Source organism: Gopherus evgoodei, chromosome 1, assembly GCF_007399415.2.
Source record: "Gopherus evgoodei ecotype Sinaloan lineage chromosome 1, rGopEvg1_v1.p, whole genome shotgun sequence".
Lineage (NCBI taxonomy): Eukaryota > Metazoa > Chordata > Testudines > Testudinidae > Gopherus > Gopherus evgoodei.
The window spans coordinates 299,302,055-299,325,248 of NC_044322.1; the positions used below are offsets into that span (position 1 = coordinate 299,302,055).

General features: G+C 46.7%; 1 protein-coding gene across 2 annotated transcripts in view; it reads right to left on the reverse strand.

Annotated features, from left to right (window-relative positions):
- Nucleotides 1-18,697, reverse strand: part of KCNMB4 (potassium calcium-activated channel subfamily M regulatory beta subunit 4) — a 39,389-nt gene extending 20,692 nt beyond the window's left edge. For both annotated transcript variants that reach the window (XR_003998492.1, XM_030548743.1), the window contains exon 1: nt 17,655-18,697. Coding sequence is in view for 1 of the 2 variants with exons in the window: in XM_030548743.1 (XP_030404603.1) it covers nt 17,655-17,990 (336 nt within the window). In the remaining variant the exon portion in view is untranslated. The remainder of the gene's footprint in view (nt 1-17,654) is intronic.
- Between the last annotated feature and the right edge of the window lie 4,497 nt (nt 18,698-23,194).

The following is a 23,194-nucleotide window of genomic DNA, read 5'->3' on the forward strand; positions in this document are numbered from 1 at the left end:
ATCAATCAGCCAGCCCCAACCAGGCTGGTAAGGTTTACTCTTCCCATTCCTGAGGCCAGGATCAAAGGAGATTTTAATGTTTATTAGTGAATATTTGGAACTAAACGATACAGAGAGTTTAAAGCATCAGTTATTGTTTCATCGGGGATAGCATACAGACTACGGGGGTGGGGGTCAGTATTTTGGTATTGGGCAGCATATACCATATACAGTCTGTCATGTCCCCAATGCAGGGTGAACGGTGGGTGAGTTCAAGATACAGTTGGGAGGCAGTGAGGGTACATCGCTCATACAAACAGGTTACAGACAGTTGTGGGAATAAGGGAGCGAGCTGGGTGATGAGGATAGGGTGACCCTCACATAGTGGAGTTTGGTTTGGTGGGTTCAGGGCTCAGGGGATAGAGTCCAACGGGGGAGTATGAAAATCTCCTCCCCCCTTCGGGTGCACGGAGTCACACCCGCTTACTCCTAGTATTGGCGGTGACCGGTGACGTGCTCCGTGTAGATGTCTCTGGACCATCTGATAGTGTCCGAGACCATCAGGCGTCTCATGAGCTGCGCGTAGCGATGGCCTACCCCGCAGGCCCGAAGCACGCGTTCATTACAAGGGTCCCAGGCGCCCAGGGCCCCAACGATCAGGGCGTCGGTATAGACCTCGTAGCCCTTTGACCGCAGAGTGTCCGCCAAGGGGGTGTATTTTTCGAGCTTTCGGGCTCGGGCCTCGCGGAAGGCCAGGGTCCTGTTCTCGAAAGGAACCGTCACGTCAATGAGGATGATCTTTTTTTGAGCCTCGTCCGTGACGACTATGTCCGGGCGCAGTGGGCTGTCGGTGCAAGGGACGGTGCGGTTGCTGGCCTTTTCTCCCAGGTGCGGAGCAATGGCCTTTACCAGACGGTCCTGGATGGCGTTGTGACGCAGCTGCCAGGCTCTGGCGTGGGGCTTGCAGCTGCACAGGACGTGGGGCAGGGTCTCCATGGCGTACCCGCACTTCCTGCAGTGCTTGTCTTGGTTCCCGTGGCGGACGGCTCCGTTGAGCGGGACGCAGTTTAGTCGGGCGCGGTGTATGAAGCGCCAGTCAGCGAAGCGGGTGAAGCTGCCTGAGTGGAGGAAGTGGTTGCTGGAGTCCCACTTGCTGGTGACCTCGAAAACCTTGTCCTGGTCTGTTTTTTTCTTCAGCGTGCCCAAGTAGAGCGCGCGTACGGCGGCCTTCAGCGACCTCTCCAGCGTGCCTCTGGCTCCAGGGCTGATGATGGTGTTGTCCTCCGTCTCGGTCCGCGGTATCAGGACTCCCAGCTCCCGTCGGTCCTTGCTCCATACCCAGCAGCAGCCTACTCGTTTCCCCAGTCGGCGCGTGGCATTGCGGGCACGGGTCCACAGTGAGGCTATGTCGCCCCTGTCTTGGGCGAAGTCACCGTCCATGGAGCCGCTCAGGAAGGTGGCCATATCTTGGCCAGAGGCAGCTCTGTCGATTTGCTTTGCGGTGGCGGAGCGCAGGGCGGTCGTCGCGACGTTCTTTACCGCGGCGTCCGGGCACATCAGGAGGCGAAAGGCGTGTGTGACGACCGCGATATCGCAGAGGTCTCCCATGCGGGGGACGTTGGCGTCACCATGCCGGTGAGCGATATAGACCAGCTCGTTGCTTGCTCTCTGGGGCAGGGACAGCCACTTCTTCACCAGTTGCCGGATGACGTTGTCTGCCTTGTTGAAGGGCACCTTTGCTACGGCGGATCCTCTCAGGACGAAGGCGATGCGGGGGATCAGGAACGTGTTGAGGGCATCGATTTTCTGCCACGGAGTCAGCAGGGAAACGTCGATCCTGGCGGCGTTCTGCAGGATTTCCTGGATGGTGTCCTCGGGGGTCTGCAGGACACGGAAGCCCATCGGCCTGCCGAGGTGTTGGTACGCCTGCCCCTCGGCCAGGGGGACGACGGATTCACCCTGGATGAGGAAGTCCGTAGCCTGCACTGAGTTCTTCTTGCTGCAGTTGACGTGGAGGGATGCACATTTTTTGGCGTTAAAGCGGAGTCCTGTCCATTCTGCGACTCTCCCGATGGTGTTGAGCATGCCCTGGAGCCTCTCGGGGTCATCCGCGATCAGGACTAGGTCATCTGCGTAGGCCAACACGTTCACTCTCTCGCCGTGTAGGTCGAAGCCGTCGGCGCCGTCGGAGATTGCCTGCAGGAGCGGCTCCATGGCGAGGTTGAAGATGATTGGGCTGAGGGGGCAGCCCTGCTTCACACCGCTGCGGATCGGGATCTCGGCGGTTTCGCCTTCTACCGAACGGATGGTGGTGCTGCAGCCCTTGTAGAGTTCCCGGATCAGACGGAGAAAGGTCTCCGGCATCCCAAACTCCCGTAGGGTGATGAAGATGTGATGGTGGGGGATGGACCCGAAGGCATTGGCCAGATCCAGCCACGCTATTGCGCACTGGTTGTGGGCCCTCCTGGTCGTCTGCAGGACAGTCTGGAGCAGGAAGTTGTGCTCGTAGCACCCCTCTGATGGCATGAAGCCCTTCTGGGCCGGGCTGATGGCTCCCCCGGTCGTCGCCCACTCCGTGATTCTGGCTGCCAGGCAGCTGGCGTATAGCTTGTACATTGTGGAGCAGAGGGAGATGGGTCTCCAGTTGCTGGGGTCGTCTCGCTTACCCTTCTGGAAGAAGGCCATGACGGTCCTGATCTACAAGGAGGTGGGTGGCTGGCCGACCAGAGCACCGGCATAGGTTAAAGATGCCGGAGAGCACATGGCAGCCGGGGTCCCGCTTTTTGAGGAGGCTGTAGGGGATGCCGTCTTTTCCGGGCGCAGTGTTTTTGGTCCTGGAGAGCCTGGCCATCACCTCTTTGGGCGTGAAATCAGCCTCTAGGCCATCTGCGTTGGTGATGCGGGGCAGCGGGTGAAGGCACTCTGGGCGCTGCAAAACCATTAAAGCATCCAGGGCCTAAAAGAGTAAAGGGGGTTGACTGGGTTGCTGGGGCCTGTCAAGGAGCATCAGTGAGCACTGATAGGAATGCAACAAGACACAGAGACCATGCTGCAGCAGGGCAGTCTGTGTCTTCCAACCCACAGATGAAGGTAACTGGGCTGAAGGGGGCTTACCAAATATGAAGATATAGGTAAGGGGAAATAGGTGTATAGCCTTTTTGTTTTATCCCTTTGTTCAGTGTGCTTCGTGTCTTTGGGTGAATGACTAAATAGTGCTTTGTTCTTAAAAAAAAACAAAACTGTTTTTGAGTCACTCTCATCAGCTGTTATAGGTTCCCCGATGAAAAGGGCTAGAAGGTACCTGTGATGAGTTGGATCACAGAAACCCCCCTGGGAGCTGCCAACTAATGTGCCAAGACTACTTCTGCCCCTGCTTTCCCTGCCAGCTTGGTACTCCAGCACCCTGTCCTGTTGAGCCAGAGTCTGCTCCAACACAGACCCAGGGTACGTCTACACTACGGGATTATTCCAATTTTACACAAACCGGTTTTGAAAAACAGATTGTATAAAATCGAGTACACGCGGCCACACTAAGCACATTAATTCAGCGGTGTGCGTCCATGTACCAAGGCTAGCGTCGATTTCCGGAGCGTTGTACTCTGGGTAGCTATCCCATAGTTCCCGCAGTCTCCCGCAAACACTGGAATTCTGGGTTGAGATTCCAATGCATGATTGTGCAAAAACAGTGTCGCGGGTGATTCTGGGTAAATGTCATCACTCATTCCTTCCTCCATGAAAGCAACGGATGACAATCATTTCGTGCCCTTTTTCCCTGGATTGCCCTGGCAGACGCCATAGCATGGCAACCATGGAGCCAGTTTTGCCTTTTGTCACTGTCACCGCATCTACCAGCAGCATGCAGTAGACATAGGGTGACATTGAAAAAAGTCAAGAAACTATTTTTTTCCCCCTTTTCTTTCACGGGGGGAGAGGGGTGGTAAATTGACGACATATACTCTGAACCACCCCGGACAATGTGTTTGACCCTACAGGCATTGGGAGCTCAGCCAAGAACACAAATGATTTTCAGAGACTGCGGGGACTGTGGGATAGCTGGAGTCCTCAGTACCCCCTCCCTCCCTCCATGAGTGTCCATTTGATTCTTTCGCTTTCCGTTATGCTTGTCACACAGCACTGTGCTGTGGACTCTGTATCATAGCCTGGACATTTTTTCAAATGCTTTCTCATTTCATCTTCAGTAACGGAGCTGTGATAGAACAGATTTGTCTCCCCATACAGCAGTTAGATCCAATCTCTCCCGTACAGTCCACGCTAGAGCTCTTTTTGGATTTGAGACTGCATCGCCACCCGTGCTGATCAGAGCTCCACGCTCGGCAAACAGGAAATGAAATTCAAAAGTTCGTGGGGCTTTTCCTGTCTACCTGGTCAGTGCATCCAAGTTTGGATTGCTGTCCAGAGCAGTCACAATGGTGCACTGTGGGATACCGCCTGGAGGGCCAATACCGTCGATTTGCGGCCACACTAACCCTAATCTGATATGGGAATACCGATTTCAGCGCTACTCCTCTCGTCGAGGAGGAGTACAGACACTGGTTTAAAGAGCCCTTTATATCGATATAAAGGGCCTCGTTGTGTGGACGGGTGCAGCATTAAATTGGTTTAACGCTGCTAAAATCGGTTTAAACGCATAGCGTAGACCAGGCCCCAGTGCTTGAACCACGTTCCCCAAAGCTGCAGACTTAACAGAAAGCAACTTAACGAGTGTTCCTGTCTTTAACACTCAGATGCCTAACTCCCAATGGCATTCAAACCTCAAATAAATCCATTTACCTTGCATAAAGTTTATACAGGGTAAACTCAAATTGTTTGCCATCTATAACACTGAGAGAGAGATATGCATATACTCTGGGTTAATTAATAAGTAAAAAGTGATTTTATTAAATACAGAAAGTAGGATTTAAGTGGTTCCAAGTAGTAACAGAGAGAAAAAAGTGAATTACTAAGTAAAATAAAACAAAACACGCAAGCCTGAGTCTAATATAGTAAGAAGACTGAATACAGACAAACTCTCACCCTCTGTGGTGTTCCCGTAAGCTTCCTTTTACAGACTAGTCTTCTTCTAGTCTGGGTCCAGCAATCACTCACACCCCCTGTAGTTACTGTCCTTTGTTCTAGTTTCTTTCAGGTATCCTTGGGGGTGGAGAGGCTCTCTCTTGAGCCAGCTGAAGACAAAATGGAGGGGCCTCTCAGGGATTTAAGTAGACTCTCTCTTGTGGGTGGAGACCCCCTCCTCTCTCCTATGCAAAGTCCAGCTTCAAGATGGAGTTTTGGAGTCACCTGGGCAAGTTATATGTCCATGCATGACTCAGTTTTTACAGGCAGCATCCATTGTTTACATGCTACCTTGAACATCCTCAGGTAGACGTCTTATGAGGATTGGCACTTTCCAAGATTCATTGTCCTTTAAGTGTTTCTTGATTGGCCACTTAATTTGCACATTCCGTTCTCAAGAAGCTGACCAAATGCTTTACTAGGCTACTTGGAAATCAAGCAAGTACACAGCCAATATTCATAACTTTGAATACAATGACACATGCATACAAATAGGATGAATAGATTCAGTAGATCGGGGTAGGCAACCTATGGCACGCATGCCAAAGGCAGCACACAATCTGATTTTCAGTGGCACTCACATTGCCCGGGTCCTGGCCACTGGTCTGGGGGCCTCTGCATTTTAATTTAATTTAAAATGAAGCTTCTTAAACATTTTAAAAATCTTATTTACTTTACATACAACAATAGTTTAGTTATATATTATAGACTTCTAGAAAGAGACCTTCTAAAAACATTAAAATGTATTACTGGCACGCGGAACCTTAAATTACAGTGAATAAATTAAGACTCAGCACTCCACTTCTGAAAGGTTGCTGACCCCTGCAATAGATCATAACCTTTACAGAGATGTAGCATAAAACATATTCCAGTTATGTCATATAAATACATTCATAAGCATATTTGCATGAAACCTTATGGGGTGCACCGTCACAGTGCCAAACTCGGTTTAGGTTGCAACCTCCGAGCTTATCACCTGTGTTAACCCGACAGCCCTGAGATCCAGTCTAGAAGTGGTAGGACCATAGGGCTCCACGCAGAGAGGTATGAAGGTAATGAAATCTGCCTCCACAGGGGTGCACTTAAGAGGAACTGAAAGAGTTCTGAAGTGTGATTTGCCCCATAACCTTGACAGTCAGTAAAATACTTGTACCTCTGCTGTCAGATCTTTAGAGAAACTGGTGCCATCTTTATACTACATAATTCAAGAAGTGGGGGAAATCAGTTGACAGGCTACCCTCTTAGCGCCTGCTATTGTTTAGAATAGCATTAGTGAGAAAAGTTTGTCCTACCTAGCACCTCCTGGAGCATTATTAATTATTTGCAAGGCCTACAGGTCCCAATCAAGATCAGGCCATCATTGTGTTAGGCAAGGTCCAAATGCATTATAAGAGACAGTCTTTGCCCAAAAGAGATCACTTAGACAAGCAAAATAAGGGTGAGAAGGAAATTAGAGAAGAAAGTAAAGTGACTTGCCCAGTCAGTCCAATCCACTAGACCACACTGCTTCTCTGCTTCCAGTGGAAGCTGAATGTTCGGGACCTCCTTCACAACAGTCCAGAAAAATAGGCCTGTTGTTTCCATTGAAGACAATGGCACCTCTCTCCAGCTTCAAGGGGAGTATGAAGATAATGAAGTGGAGAGTTTTTTGGAAGTTCTGTTGGGGCACAACTCCATAATCAGACATCCTACAGTGTATTGTAGCACATATCAGATTATACAATTCAAATATAGTCTCAGTTACACAGCATCAGCTAATGAAATTCCTCCCTTATTTCAAACCTTTGTTTGGATAAATGACTCAAGATCCAATTCAATAAAAGTGTTAGAGAACAGATATAAAAGCTTGGAATACATACAGGGCCCTACCAAATTCACTGTCCACTATGGTCAATTTCACAGTCAAAGGATTTTTTAAATAATCAGTTTCATGGTTTCAGATGTTTACATCTGACATTTCAGCTTTGTAACCATGGGGGTCCCAACCCAAAAGTGGATTGGGGGCGTGTGTGTCCGTAATGCTATTGTAGGGGGGGTATGGGATTGCCACCCTTACTTCTGTGGAGCTGAAAGCAGCACCCCTGCAGGTGAATGAATGTAGAGTATGAAGTGAGCAAGTATGGTGGAGAGGGAATGAGAATCCACATATGTACATGAGAGACAGTCTATCTCTAGTAGCTTTAACCCAAATCTCATTCAGAAACTATGCACAATTCTGCCTCCTTGGGTGTATGCATTATGAAACAAGCTAAATAAATGGGCACATACTAGTTTTTCCATAGGACCCCTGCCTCATTCGGTGCCTAGGATGGACAGTGTTCGCAGAATGAACAGGGTTATGCAGTAAAGGGGGATGTTGCCTGTAGGATGCTTGCCTCATTTGCTGCAGAAGTTGGAAGATGTGAGGTGAATGAGGCAGGGAATTTCAGGAAGAGACAGGACAGTTATATGGTTAAGACACCTGAAGACTATCCAAAAGAATGGGATCTATCCCAGCCTCACCGCAGAGTTCATGTATGAGGCTGGGCAAGTCATTTAAACCAACATGTTTATAGTTGGTCAGTAATTGTGTTCCTCATTTTCTGGGTGCCTAACTTGACACCCCTAATCTCTGGTTTACATAACTGCCAATCATTCACAACTGCAACTGAACTCAGTGGGACCTGTAATTGCTCAGCACCTCTGGCAGTAAAGCACGGTGTGGTTGACAGGAATAAGCCCAGGGCTGGGAATCAGGAGGCCCTGGCTTCTAATCCCGACTTTGCCACCAATTCACTATGAAGACTCAGGCAAATCACTTTTGCTTTTCTGTTTGATTTCCTAGCTATAAGACAGATAGTGAGCACGCATACATTTCTTTAAATATGTTCTGGGTACTTGTACAATCCATATAAAATCACAATGCACAAATAGAACTAATGTCCCAAGAATTAGACAGATTCTAAACCCACACATAACTATATGCTTTACATACCTATGTGACCCTCACCATGGTATCTGAGACCTCACAGTCTTTAATGTATTTATCCTTTCCACACCTCTGTGAGGTAGGAAAGTGCTGTTATCCTCCTTTTACTGACGGGGGATGGAGGCACAGAAACCAAACAACCTGCCCAGGGTCAGACGGGGGAATCTGTTACAGAGCGAGGAACTAAACTCCCTGGCTAGCATGCTGACCACTGGACCAGCCTTACTCTAAATAGTCAAGGCAAGCAGAGAGGATGAACAGAGAGGTGAAGTGACTTGCCCCTGGTCACACAGCAGCATAGACCTTCAGTGCTCAAGACAGAAGTGCAGGGGAAGGTTGGACGGGTCAAGGGATACAGGAGATTGTGACAGTATGCTTGAAAGGACTGAGAGGAGAGGGTACTTACATGCCTTATGAGGTGTGCCAATGTCCGAACAGTGCTTTGAACATATAAAGTGCTGTTAAGTATGCTGAAACATCAAGCCCTAGACGTATCAAGCTGGGCATGCAACACCTAAAATTAATGGACTTATATCTCACTGTGTCTCAGTTCCCCATCTGTAAAACCCCTACCTAGCTCACAAGAGTCTGGAGAAGACAAACTCATTAATGGCCATTGGGTTCAGCTACTGTGGTGAAAAGACCATGAGGAAATTAATAATTCTGTATCCAGTGCAGGGTTTGGATGTGTGCACTAAGTATGGCCTGGGCCCACAAACTGAATAATGAATATAAAGAAATACAAAAAACAAAACAGCTGCTTCATTCTCAGCACACAGTCCATCCTGTGCACTGAATGAGGCAGGGGCACTGTGTAAAACAAACAGCATGTGATCATACAATTACAGACTGTACCATAATGCATAGACAGAAGGGGGCCAAGCTAAGGTTGCACAGGTGACCTTAATTCTAGCATTTCCTAATTTTGGAGTGCTTGACCTTTGCAACCTTAAAGTTTTCAGTGCAGTTTTTTGGAGATGTAATATACACTATGCCCTAGACAGTTGTCTGAGTTGGTATAGCCCAGAGGTGGGCAAACTATGGCCACATCCAGCCCGCAGGACTGTCCTGCCTGGCCCCTGAGCTTCCGGCCCCTCCCCTGCCATCCCTCTCCACCACAGTCACACTGCCACGCAGGCAGCGCTCTGGGCAGCATGTTCCTGCCAAGCAGAGCGCAGCGTGTCTGGATCCGACCAGGTGGCACGGCTGCCAGACATGCTGCTCTGAGCGGCATGGTAAGGGGGCTGGGACTGGGGGGTTGGATAAGGGGCGGAGGGTCCCAGGGAGCAGTCAGGGGACAGGGGGCGGTTGGACGGGGCAGAGGTTCTGGGGGGCTGTCACGGGATGGGAGGGGGGGTTGGATAAGCATGGGACTCCTGGGGAGGTCCTGTCAGAGGATGAGGGTGTTGATAGGGGTCAGAGCAGTCAGGAGACTGGGAGAAGGAGGTTGGATAGGGGATGGGATCCTGGGGGCGGTTAGGGCCGGGGGGGGGGGGTCCTGGGAGAGGGTGGTTAGGGACAAGAAGCAAGGGGGGTTGGATGGGGGCAGGATCCCAGGAGGGGGCAGTTAGGGGACATGAAGCAGGGGGGATTGGATAGGTCAGGGATTCTGAGGGGGGCAGTCAGGGGGTGTGAAGTGGGAGGGGTCAGATAGGGGCCAGGGGCCAGGCTGTTTGGGGAGGCACAGCCCTCCCTACCAGGCCCTCCATACAGTTTTGCAAACCCAATGTGGCCCTTGGGCCAAAAAGTTTGCCCACCCCCGGTATAGCCCAATATTAGGGTGGTGCAGCCTACTCTGTCCTCTTCCCCACACAGTATATGAGTCATGGCTAAGGCTAATCCTTCATCTGATCCCCTTCTGGAACATTGTACACATGGGGGAATAACTAGTGAACTATCCTTGAGCTCTCTTGAGCAGTTCTATCCAACCATTTACTGCACCCCTATCCTCATGCCCAGGAAGAATCTAGACAATCACACACACACACAATTTTATACATAGCTAAGGATACACACATGTATTCATTCACATAAGTCTTTTCCAAAAAAAGTATAAATCAGACAAGTTATTTTTTACATCATGCTCAGTTGCAGGCATAAAGAGAAAAAATTATTCTAAACAAACGTGTAAGGAGGCAGATGTCAATTTATTTTTTAGCTGCAAGCTGATATATTCCACTGTAAATTTACACAACTAAAAGTATTTTTTGACACTCTGCACTATATGTATTAGTAATAAATTCAGAGAGTTTGAGATTAGCATCAGCATAATTGGTACTGGATCCTGGCTCCATACTTAATCTATTCTGCTTGATTAATGGTACAGAAGGCATAAGTCTTGATATTTTTTGTACTTGTATTTTATATGGAAGGTCTCCAATGCCCCAAGCATGAAAATGGTTATTGCTATTGGAGCAACTAAAGAAAGTTTACAATAAATATTATAATTAATTTAATCTGAAAAATCCATCATCCACAAAGTAGGCACACTGAAAACAAACATTTAAATTTCTGTAATCCGATACAGTATTTTACATTCATATTTCTGGATTTATTCTGACCCAGCTGACCAATCTTTTAAGAATCAAAATGAATCTGGGATTGTACAATTGTATGATTATTCCCTGCAATACAACTTTTACTTTATTACAGACTAGTTGGAGAAAATTTGAAGAGATCTCGGTTCAAAACATACAATACTTGCTAGCATGGCTATATAGATTCATAACTTCATAACTGAAATGCCAAACTATAGAATTTAGAAAATACTTTTACAACCCAAAAGCACTGGTTTTGGAAGGGCTACGTTGCCACTAATTCAATTTTGTTTTGTAGAAAGTTTGTAATGAGACCAAAGCACACATTTTTCACACTACCTGATTCACAAAGAAGGTACAGATACCCCAGTGAATAATTAAACCAGGTAAGGAAAATAAAGGGTCTTTTGTTTTTAATGATCTTAAAATTTATTAAGTTATTCAGGATTTTTGCTGTGGTTAATAAGAGTATACCCAGTCGATTAACATACTGGGCGCCCACTGCTGCAATCCATAACTTTGATAAAAACATTTGGGGGTTAACACAGCTGTCTGATTGTTCATTCATAAAATATTCTTGACTAAAATCATTAAACTAAACTATGTTTATAATCTGTTAATAAGGCTATTCTAGATCAGCATTCAGAAAGGGGGAGGGATAGCTCAGTGGTTTGAGCATTGGCCTGCTAAACCCAGGGCTGTGAGTTCAATCCTTGAGGGGGCCATTTAGGGATTTGGGGCAAAAATCTATCTGGGGATTGGTCCTGCCTTGAGCAGGGGGTTGGACTAGATGACCTCCTGAGGTCCCTTCCAATCCCGATATTCTATGATATTAATTTAATTTAAAGCCTATGATATTTGATGACAAAACTAAAAATAAGCTATTGCCCCAAGACAAAGAGACATTAAACTTAAAAAAAAAAATCTGCTATGGATACAAACCATGTATGTCACTACTCTTGAAGTAAACTATTATGCCAAACCAAAATTCAGGGTTTGTTGGTTTGGTTTGGTTTTTGACATGAGTTTCTAAAAGTAGGTAAAATAATTGAAGAGCATTTCCTTCTACGCCTTAAATTTAGTTTAATTAAATTACTAGAGAATTTACTTATGAGTAATATATAAATTCTACTCTTACAGTCTCATCTAATAAATTAGTGTCAGTCAGCCTATATGCCACAATACGAGACTAAGGAAGCTTAAGATGCAATACAATTGTTAAGGAAAACTAATGACAATATCAGTTAAAAACTTGTAACAGCAATATGCAGGTGTATATTTATTTGTTTCTTCACGTTTCTAAACTACACTTACAGATGCTCATACAATGTTCTGCCTGCCTAGCTCCATCAACTAAAAAATCACCAACCAAATAACGGGTTGCCCATCAACATACCACCTCAGCCAACCCCCTTCTCAACAGCCTTGGAGAGCAAAGGAAAAAGAGGGTTTTACCCAAGGTTAACAAATCAGTGCACTGATAGACTAAGCCTAGGTCTACAATGGGAGAGGAGTCGACCTAAGATACACAACTTCAGCTACGCAAATAGGGTAGCTGAAGTCAGCGTATCTTAAGTCAATTTACCTGGCCATGAGGACGGCAGCGAGTCGACTGCTGCCGCTCCCCCGTCGACTCCACTTCCACCTCTCGAGCACGGTGGTGTTCCGGAGTTGATGGCAGAGCGATCAGGGATCGATTTTATCACGTCTACACTAGACGAGATAAATCGATCCCCAATAGATCAATCACTACCTGCCAATCCGGCGCGTAGTGTAGACATACTCTTAGATGAGAGCTCCAATTGGAGTGCCTCTGCTGATTTCAACAGTGGCTGTAATATGAAAGCAACCTCTGCTTGTTGGGCCTTTGGATCAAGCCTTTTTTTCCCTTGTGGGGGCTGCTTATCTAATGGGTAACATCCAAAAAGAATCTCAAGTAAAGGGTCCTGGAAAATACTGTCTTCTGTGGATACTTGAGCAAAGTCAGTGTTCTGCAATGTAACTAGGGCCATAACAAATTGATGGCCATGGAAAACAGCTCACAGACTGTGAAATTTGGTCTTTTGTGTGCTTTTACCCTATATTATACAGATTTCATGGGGGAAGACCAGCATTTATCAAATTGATAACCCAAAAGAGAGTTGCAGGGGGTGTCGCAAGGTTACTTCTGCGCTGCCTTCAGAGTTGGGCGGCTGGAGAGTAGTGGCTGTTGGCCAGGCACCCAGCTCTGAAGGCAGCACCTCGCCAGAAGCAGAAGCAGCGCAGAAAGGTGACAATACCATATCATGCTACCCTACCCTTTCTTCTGCATTGCTGCCTTCAGAGCTGAGAAGCCAGAGAGTGGTGACTGCTGCTGAGGGCCCAGCTCCACAGGCAGCAGCACAGAAGTAAGAGAAGCAGTACTGCAACCCCCCCTACAAGAACCTTGTGACACCCCCTCAGCTCCTTTTTGGGTCAGGACCCCTACAATTACAACACCATGAAATTTCAGATTTAAGTAGCCAAAATCATGAAATTTTTAAAATCCTATGACTGTGAAATTGACCAAAATGGACTGTGAATTTGGTAGGGCCCTAAATATAACTCAGGGGCTTTTCCTAGGTCCTTCTTTTGCCCATCACGTTACTGACAGCTAGAGCTGGGTGAAGTTTTTCAACCTAAACTATTTTTTTTTTTGGTGTGAAAAAAGCAGATTTAGTGACAGTCACACATTTCACAAATTCATGTTGATTCCGCCGCATTGCCTTGGTAAATAAAATAAATAAATTTGAACCTCCCCCCCCCCAATCAAAATTTCATTTCAAATCATTTCAAAATGAACTGTTTTAGTATTATTCAGAATTATTTTATCTATAAATTGTTTAATTAAAAATATTAATGATTAAAAACATTAAATATTGCTCAAAATCTAAACAAAACATTTTGTTCAACCCAAACTAATTTTCTTTCAAGTATATGATTCACCACAAATTTTGAAAAAAAAAATTGTTTTCAGTTCTTTTGGAAATTGAAATTTTTATTTTTCAGAAATGACAGTGAACCAGAAAAATCCAATATTCACACAGCTCTACTGATCACCAACGTCCCTCCTGAAAAGGGTGCTGCAGTAAAGCAGGGTGGTTGGAACAGTTTAAGGTACACATGGTACATCTCTGTTCCTTGCCAAATGACTCTCACCAACATCTACTGTAAACAAAACATGTGTCGGTCTCTAAACCAGCCTGGTGGGGCTGCCAGAAGCTTATGGATTAATGTCTCACTCCATGATATAGGGTGTTATCCTGCCCCACTGAAGTCAATGGGAGCTTTAGCAGTGACTTCGGTGAGTACAGAATCAAGCCCATACCAAAGAGCTACCTACAGTACTTACCTTTCCTACTCCTTCATCCAATTCCTATTAGATTTTACTGCCCTGCTTTCCCTGCTACTGACTTCTGCCCCCTCCCCACCTCTTTCTCCTTGCTTATAAGTTTGGTCTCGGGGGAAAAAATAAAAAGACCTTAGTACATGTTTCTTCTTTCAGGGCATAAACAAAAACTGGCACTAAACATGAGTGTTCTAATGCCTTCCTCCAAATTACTTCCCTCCATCATCGTCCTAGTATGATTAAATACTTTGGTCCTTTCTCTTGCAAGCTCTGAATAAACATTAACTAATCTTCACTACACTCCTGTGAGCTAATTTATATTTCTATTTATTAAATAGAGAAAGACCAAGAAGATAGAATTTCCTATGCTACCCAACAAGTCAATCTCTGTCAAGTTCTTCATCCATCGAAGTAGTTCACCCTTGTACTACCCCTACTGTGATCCTAGTTTACTCTTTTGTGCTGAGCCATATCACAAGTGTTACTGAAGCCCTTGTAAGTTTTCTGCACTTTAACTTCTCATTCTCTCTAGCAAACTAATTCTGTCAGATTTTCAGGAACTTTCTGCCTCTTGTAAGTATACATTATACTGAACAAAATTTCTTCCAGCCAACCAGAATGCCGGAAAATGTACTTACTCATTAAAAAGTGCTTAAAAAAAAAAAAAGCTACAAAAAAATTGAAGGGTGGATGCCAAGTCACATTTCAAACAAATTTCTTTCCCCATTTTACCTAAACAGTACCTCAACATCTTAGTTTACTAAATTTAAACATCAACTCTGTTTTTATTCAGTTAGTTTCACTTTCTAGTTCTTTGCTACAGTATTTAGAATGCAAACAGCGCTGACCAATGCTTGCTTAAAAACAACATTATCTGCTGTCTTAATAAAACCATAAGCTCTTTGAGGCAAGATGCTAATGATCCTGTTCCTTAAAGTACCTTGCACTTTTGGGCATTGTAAAAATAAATACATAAGAGCAATAATAATTGTGAAGTAAGGCATAGCAGAAGCTCATTTTTATAATTTTGTTCAAATCTGACATAAAAGATCAAGTTATTTATGAACATGCAAGCAAAAACTGCCTAAAAGCCACTTGCCACTAAAAAAGTAATCGATATACAGGAAAACTGTGTTTTAATTAATTTCCTGTTTTCTGATTAGCTGCACCAATCCAGCAGTGCTGAGATCTACCATGGTGCCATCCTAGAATCCATCCATCTGGAAGATAAAAGAATCCAAGTAGGTGTTTTAGAAATTTTAAAATCTTCCTCTCTCAAACACACACTTGGATCCACAGCAACGTCAGGAAAAATCCACTTTTGCCAAGTAATGGTGCGTAACCACTTCTAACATGAATATCATGGCTTCAGTGAGTTTTCCTAGCTGATGCAGAGACCATTACTGAAGAACAAACTTGAATTCTATTAATGTTCACTTAACTCAAATTGTAACTTTGGATCCCTAAATTGAACTCCCAGAATACTGCCCATTCAGTATAGGTATAATAAATCTTTAATCTCCTGAAGCTTCTCTGCATAATTTCTTGTATCCTTCATTCAGGTTAGTTCCTCAAAGCTTCTGTCTGCAATTAATTTAGTACTGAGAAAATGGAGGTACTTACCTCACTTATGGCAATGCTATATTATATTACCGTTAGTTCATCAATGGGGTTTCCAGAAATTTCAAATCTGTTGCAGTTCTCCTTGTCTGAAGAATTCTTGAACACACTAAGTAGATGTCCTTTGTGGACTGCTCAGACATTCTAATCTCTTGGCCACTGCATTAGACGAGTAGTCAAGCATGACTTCTTGTGTTTGCTCCAAGAGATACAGGAGACAAACAGGTTGATTGACAAAAATATCCCAAGCATGCACATATTACAAAACTCTGGATTAAGCCACATTATGAAGAGAAACATTAAAAGAATATTGACAGAGATTGTTAATTTCATGCTCATGGATGTGACATTTTCCAGATTTTCTTCAAGATTCTCTGTGTTTCCCTTGATGTATAGCTGAATCAGGTATCCTAAATGCTTGTTAGCACTGAAGTAAAACTTTTTGTGTGTTTTGTAACCGACACAGTGTAGACTTTCAGGGAGTCCGGAGTAGGCACACTTCATTTGCTCTCTCCTTGATGTACTTAACTCTTCATGCACCACCTTCCTTTCTCCTCTCCTAAGTGTTCTACATTTTTAACTTCCAGGTTTCTGAGCTCAGTACTGTGTACCCATTCATATATGCCCGTAACTATATCCCCCTTGAATATTTGGCACTCCCTTGTTCATCCACAATGGTATGCTTATGCACAACAACGTGCTGGAGACTTGCAGCTTTGAGACATAGCTAGGAATCACACTATACTATAGCCTGCCAGCTAATCTAAATCTAAATCAGGAACTTTGAAGTATGAGCCAAATGTAAGAGACAAAAACTTTAAAGCAAAAACATATAGATAAGCATTTGCTTTTGTAGGACTTGAAATATAAAAAGGGGATAGTAATTCTCATAGCATAAATACACACTCCATGCTTACCTTGCTGCAAGAGCTGTGGTTTTTTACCCTTCCTTCCACTTGCTTATATTAACTGTGTGCCAGCTTAGAAAAGTGTTCAACTCCTTTGCTAGCTACTACACTTAGGGTAAACTGGAAGGGCAGAGATCATATTTTACAAACACAGTCACAGAAACACACCTCATAGCCCAGGAGAAATTTTTTTTTGTTTCGTTGGTTTAAAGAAGAGGCTGCAACGGTGGAATCTTCCTGGCATCTGCTCAAAGCAAAGAATACACTGGCCTTCCCTTCCACATCATTTTTCTAGTTTAATTGCTAGTTGCTGAAGTTGTGCGTTTAACTTATTTTCCGGCTGGCTTTCCCACAGAGGGAGTCTTTTCAATCGTTTCCTGGAATGGGGATTTCCTTAAAGGGATCAATACGGAGCAGCCCGGTTGGAAGGAAGAACCTCGGATCTAAACATCTGCAATAAGCGCGAAGGAAACGCAAACGCAGCTGACTGTGTGTGATTCTTTTGCCATCCCCAGCGCGCCTCCTCTCAGGCCCCCTGCCCCTCTCTCTCCGAGCAGCCGGGGGACAGATTGCACCGAGGGGAGGTCGCAATCCGTTGTCAGTGGTGTCTCTCTCTGGCCGTGTGTGGAGGTCCTGGGATCGGGTCTCAGACACAAACCTGGCGTTGTTATCCACGCAGTACCGATGGATTCCGCGGCTTCAAGCTCCTTTACTGGACACGATTAACAATAAGGGGGTTAAAAACTCCAGGCTCTTCTTCTCATTAGACCTGTGATCGCCTTCAGAGGACCTGTGAGCTGGTCCGTCCATGCCGGGGCTGGGAATAGGAGCGGCGAGAGTCCGGGTGACACGCTTATCCACGAAACAAGTTAACTCTGGAGGTAAAACTTTGCTGGCATAGGGGAGGCGGGGAGGGAAAGCTCCAAAGGCTGCAGCGCCTCAGTTAGATACTGACAGGAGCGCGGGACTCCAGCAACAGGCGGCGGCACGGCCGGAGCAAAGAGAGGGCAGTAGGACGCGAGTGGCTGATCTGCTTTTGCTGTTCAGGCCACTAGATCCAGTGTCCGTGGGTTCCCCGCCCCCCATCCCCGGGACTCGGAGACAAACCCCAGAGCACGGGCTGGCTTCCCTGTCCCCGCAGCTGGGGAGTTACAAGCGCCCTGAGGCCGCCCCCTGCCCTTCGCTCCCTGGCATAAGTTTACCTTAGGGTTGGTGATGAGCTGGTGCTGGTCCTGGTGCAGCAGCGCCCTGGAGTTGGACTCCGAGTTGTTGACGTAGATCTGGAGGCAGGGGTACAGCGAGGTGCCCTTGCAATCCGTGCCACACGTGAACGTGCATTCAAACAGCTCCCCGATCTGTTGCACCGAGAGCACCGTGCAGTTGGCAGCTTTGCCTTGCAAATCTTGCAAAGCGGGGTTGAGCCAGCAGAAACCCAGGATGAAGAGCGACACGATGCCGGAGACGATCAGGAAAAAGCCGAGCCGGATGCTTTTGTCTTCGGCTTCTGTGTACTCGTAAGACACCCTGATTTTCGCCATCTCCCCCTACCACCGGCAAGCGCTGACCCAGCCTGGCAGCAAGAGCAGCAGAGGGTGTGAGGGGAGGAGGAGGCGATCGGAGACAAACTCCCTCCACTCCAGCTGCCAAGCTTCCCTCCGCCGGGGGCCGGAGCTCCCCTGCTGAGGCGAGAGGCCGCCGTGCAACTCTTCACTCCCCCCGCATGGTGCAAGGCGGAGGGTGCCAGGCACCAGTGCAAGCCCCCTCCTCTTCCCCCCGAGCTAGAGGTGTTTCCCGGTCCTCTCGGCCTCTCCCTCCGCCAATGATCGGGGCTGGCTGGGAGCCTGACAACATCTGCCGGGGGCTAAGCCGCTTAGCGGGAGCGAGCTCGCTGCTCCCCCAGCAGCTCCTCATGGCTGGGAGACTGGCCTGCCCAGACCTGACCCCGCTGATCCGCGGCAGCCGGCGATCCAGCCCCCCGGCGAGGCAATCTCCTCTCAGCACAGCTTGGCCCAGGATTATCTGCCCCCGGAGAGTGTTCCAGGAAGCACCCGATTACTGCTCCGGATTAATGCTGCCGAAAGGCGCTCCTGAGCGGGGGCGAACGCCGGCCGCACCCGGGGCAAGGCAGCGGAGACGGCGGGATCAGCGCCGCACACGTGCGGGTAACTCGCTCGCCCCCAGCCCTCCGCCAGGAGGGGCCTATGGGGAGCCGCTTCCGCCGAGACACTTTTCATTCAGCGCTTTGATCCGCAACGCCGCCGGGCTGGCTCGGAGCCAGGCCCCGCCCAGCCGCACGGGGCCCTGCTGCCAATCCAGCCCGCGCTGTGGGGCCCGACGCAGGCCCCCGAGCAGCCAGCGGCGCGTTCAGAGCCCGGGCCCGGAAACCATCACCCTGGAGCTCAATGGGGGCCTCAGTCCCTGTCAGGCAAGCGGGAGTGCTGAGCCCTCCATTGACCCGAGCTGGGAGCAGCCCGCCCGCCCTGGGCCAGGAACTCAGCCTGGCTACAAGAATGTGTCCCCCGGGCGTCGGGAAGACACTAAACCTGGCGCCTAAAGCGGCCCCCGGCGGCGGCTGAGGGCGCTGAGCTCGGTCGCTCCGAAGCACGTTGAGCGCCCTGCGGCCTTTGCACACGGTGCTTGGGAAGGAGGCCGCGGGCTGGCAGCACAGGAGGAGGGGGTTGGTACATAGCGTTAGCCTAGGAGAACCCGTCCGGCCCCCGTGCACCCCTGGAAGAGCCTCTGGGGGTGGCTAGGGTTGCCAACTTCGGCTGGGCGTATTCCTGGAGGGTTCATCACATGACAATCTCTAATTCAAGATTGTTTAATTCTTGAGGGGTGGCAAGCGTTGCGGGTGGCACTCCTTGCTGGGCAGAAGGCTCATTCCACAGACCCTCCCCTACCCCTCAGCGGTGTTCCTGTGCCGATTCAGCAGCAAAAGGACCAACCTTCGTGGGGGGAAGAAATAGACAGTTGTGGATGTGCCCACTGCCCTTCCACAGGGGTGGCTCTATGGTTTTTGCCACCCCAAGCACGGCAGTCAGGCGGCCTTCGGCAGCACACCTGCAGGCGGTCTGCTGGTCACATGGATTCGGCCGCGTTTCTGCAGGTGACCTACCGGTCCCGCGCCTTTGGCGTACCCATTGCCGCCGAAGCTGTGGGACCAGGGGACCTCCTGCAGGCATGCTGCCAAAGGCTGCCTGACTGCCGCCTCCCACGGCTTGCCACCCGAGGCACACACTTACAGTGCTGGTGCCTGGAGCCGCCCCGGCCCTTCACCTTAGCTACACTCAACATGGAGATGTGGGGAGATCAAAGCTGCTAAGCCCCCCCCCCAACAGAAAATCAAACCAATACCCATGTGGCTAACAGCCCAAACTCAGCTTCAAAAAGTAAAATGTTTTACAGGGCTGTGCTCAGAACATAACTGCAGGAATGATAGAACGACGATTCAGACAATTTTTGAATGTCTAAGGTCACCTTCTGTCACCCACAGCAACTCCACTCCAGAGTAGATTGCCTCATGTAACTGGTAGAAGTAGCAGTTACTGTTTTCCAGTAACCGGGCTTCAGCTTTACTCCAATTTGTGAGATTAATTATGTCCTTTGCATTAGAAGGGGGTTGTAAAAGCAAAGTCTTACTCAATTAAGTTTTTTTTTTTTTAAAGTGATCCTGCTAAATCAATGTGAAATCAGCAGGAAAAACATTTCTATTTGCAAATCCGTTCTAGCCCAGCATGTACTCTACAGGAAAACCTAGCAACCAGAGTTAAACATAGGTTGTGCCCTGCCAAAAAAAACATGGCAGGCCAGAAGCCTGGTAAGTCAAGGACAACCATGAAATAAATTCATTGGCAGCAAGGCCCACAAACAAAAACTGGGAAAAACCAAGTCCTGCTAAAGAAAGTACTGCTCCAGAAATTTTAGCAACCACTTGCATTTGAGTGGCTAAGCAAAAGTTGAATTAAAAAAAGCAATTTATTTTTGTATAATACTACAGCAAACATTTATCTTCTAGACACCATTCTCTGTGTCAAGTTGTCTGGTGTTGCAAACAACTGTGAGTGACAACCTCAGGGCAAACTGCCAAGAAGCAGGGCAGAGACCACAAACTGGTGGTGTGTTCTATATTTAGATTTCTCTAATCTAACCAAGTATCAGCTGTGAACTCCTCAAGCACTACAACCGCTTTACCCTTGCCCCCAAGACAAGCCTGCCTTTGTGATAGACAATCCCTCCTTACACCAAACATCACAACAATATTCAGTTTACTCCCAGTCACAAAGGACCAGTCACTTACCCCAGGTCAAGTGCACCCTGATCTCACCAGACAAAGTTTGTAGTCAATCCTATAATTAACTAAAGGTTTATTAACTAGGAAAAAATGGGAGTTATTTACAAGATTAAAGCAGATAACCATACACACCAATGAGTTACAGTCTTAGGTTTCAAAGTGTAATAGAAGCAGCTGTAATGTTCAAGCTCTACATGACCTTTAGGGCTAATCATTCTAAACAGCTGGGGATCTCTTGCTTATCCTTAGAAGTCTTGCCCTCTTCCTGAAGTCCAAGCAGCATAGGGATAATTTCTTCTTTACAGGGATTTTTACTCCCTTTCCCCAGGTCAAACCGTGATAGGACCAGGGTTTGTGTACATCCGCTCTTCATGGGTGTGCGAGGAGCTTTGCCCACTGATTTTCCACACTGGTTCATCTAGTGTCTGTAGGGCTTCTTTTGTTGAGCAGGAAATGACCCTTCTTGTAATAAACTAGTATTTCACACTTGGTATTACTTCTCTCCTGACTGTGGGGGACAGCAAACACTTTTATAGTTACAGAGCAAAATATTTAAATATTACCTTATAACATGCTATACAGATATTATAAGTGAAATTAATGCATACAGCAACTCCAAACATTTCATAGAGTCCTAATACACATATATAAATCTAATACCGACTTTATCAATGCTAACACACAGTTGAGCCAGATGATTTCCAGTTATGGCTTTTATCAGCATAGCTCAGTGGTTTGAGCATTGGCCTACTAAACCCAGGGTTGTGAGCTCAATCCTTAAGGGGGCCATTTGGGGATTGGTCCTGCTTTGAGCAGGGGGTTGGACTAGATGATCTCCTGAGGTCCCTTCCAACCCTAATATTCTATGATACAAACCTTGGCATGAACTGGCACCTGGTCTGCCAGTGTCAAACTCTGCTCCTTCCTTGTGCAGTATCTTAAGTGACTCTGGTAAAAAGTTTTCTGGATGGTTATGTGTGCATGCAGACCAGCAAAAAGAGTAGTTATGGGGTCCATACACAAATTTAATTAAAAGTGCAATCGGATCTAGTATTTCTGATTAATGTAGCTTTATGGTCACAGAGAACAGTAGCCTGCCTCAGATGGATCCAGCCCCACTGAAGATCCAGTTGTTAAATACAGCCTGTGAATAGAGTCAGTGAGGCATCCAGGATAGCAAGGTCATTACCCTGTCTCACTCACCACTGCTTGTTCATAGTATTCACTTTCAACCCTATACAGTTTAGTGCAGTAGTTGATCCTGGAAGTGACAATTATGTGGATTACTGTGGCCAGGTCCATAGCAGAAAAAGGGCAGTCTCATGCCTGGCTGCAGCTATTGAAAGGCACTTCTAGTTACTGGTGCCAGTAAGGAGTCCTTCCGGACCCCCAAGACTCTATCCACACTGGTGCTCAGAGGACAGACACCTTTGAAGAAGGGTAATGTTATGATTAGGGCCAGTACTTGAAAACACTTTCCTCTTTCCACTCTCACCTCCTATGTCTTCCCTGGATTTAACTAATATGGGTTTTACTGTTACTCAAGTGCTGGCAGTATTGAGTAATGGGGCCATGCCTGATGTGAAGTTACATCATCAGTACCAGCAATATATAGAAGTACATACAAGCTTCTTCTACAAGATTAAATATAGATGTTGAATAGGAAGAACAGGGGTGATTACTGCAGGACACTAGGAGTGGATACTCTTGAGGTGAGGAAGTAGCAGTCATCACAAACCTCTATGGTATGTCTCTCTCTAGGTACATCTGTATTCACACCCTACACACTACTACAATAGTATCTGTACAAAATATGCCTTGTGAGGTGACATATGAAAGCTAACACCATGCTGGTTATTAATAATTGTAAAATGCATGTGTTAACATAATATATGAAGGTTATGAATTCCCTTGGTCTGATCAGTGGGCCACTAGATGATCAAGATGCTAAAGCAGCACACAAGGAAGATAAGGCCATTGAAAAGAAGCTAAATTAATTCTTTGCATTGGTCTTCACTGCAGAGAATGTGAGGGAGAGCCCACATTTGAGAGACTGTTTTTAGGTGATAAATCTGAAGAAATGTCCCAATTGAGATGGCAGTAGAGGCGGTTTTGGAATAAACTGATAAATTAAACAGTAATAAGTCCCCAGGACCAGATGGTAGTCACCATTGAGAGTTCTAAAGGAACTCAAATATGAAATTGCAGAACTACAAGCTGGCACGTAACTTATCACTTAAATCAGCCTCTATAGCAGATGACTAGAGGGTAGCTAAATTAATGCCAATTTTAAAAAGGGGTGATCCTAGCAATTACAAGTCAGTAAGCCTAACTTCAGTACCAGGTAAATTGGTTGAAACTATAGTAAAAAATAGATCAGACAAATAGATGAACATGATATGTTGGGGAAGAGTCAATATGGCTTTTGTAAAGGAAAATCATGCCTCACCA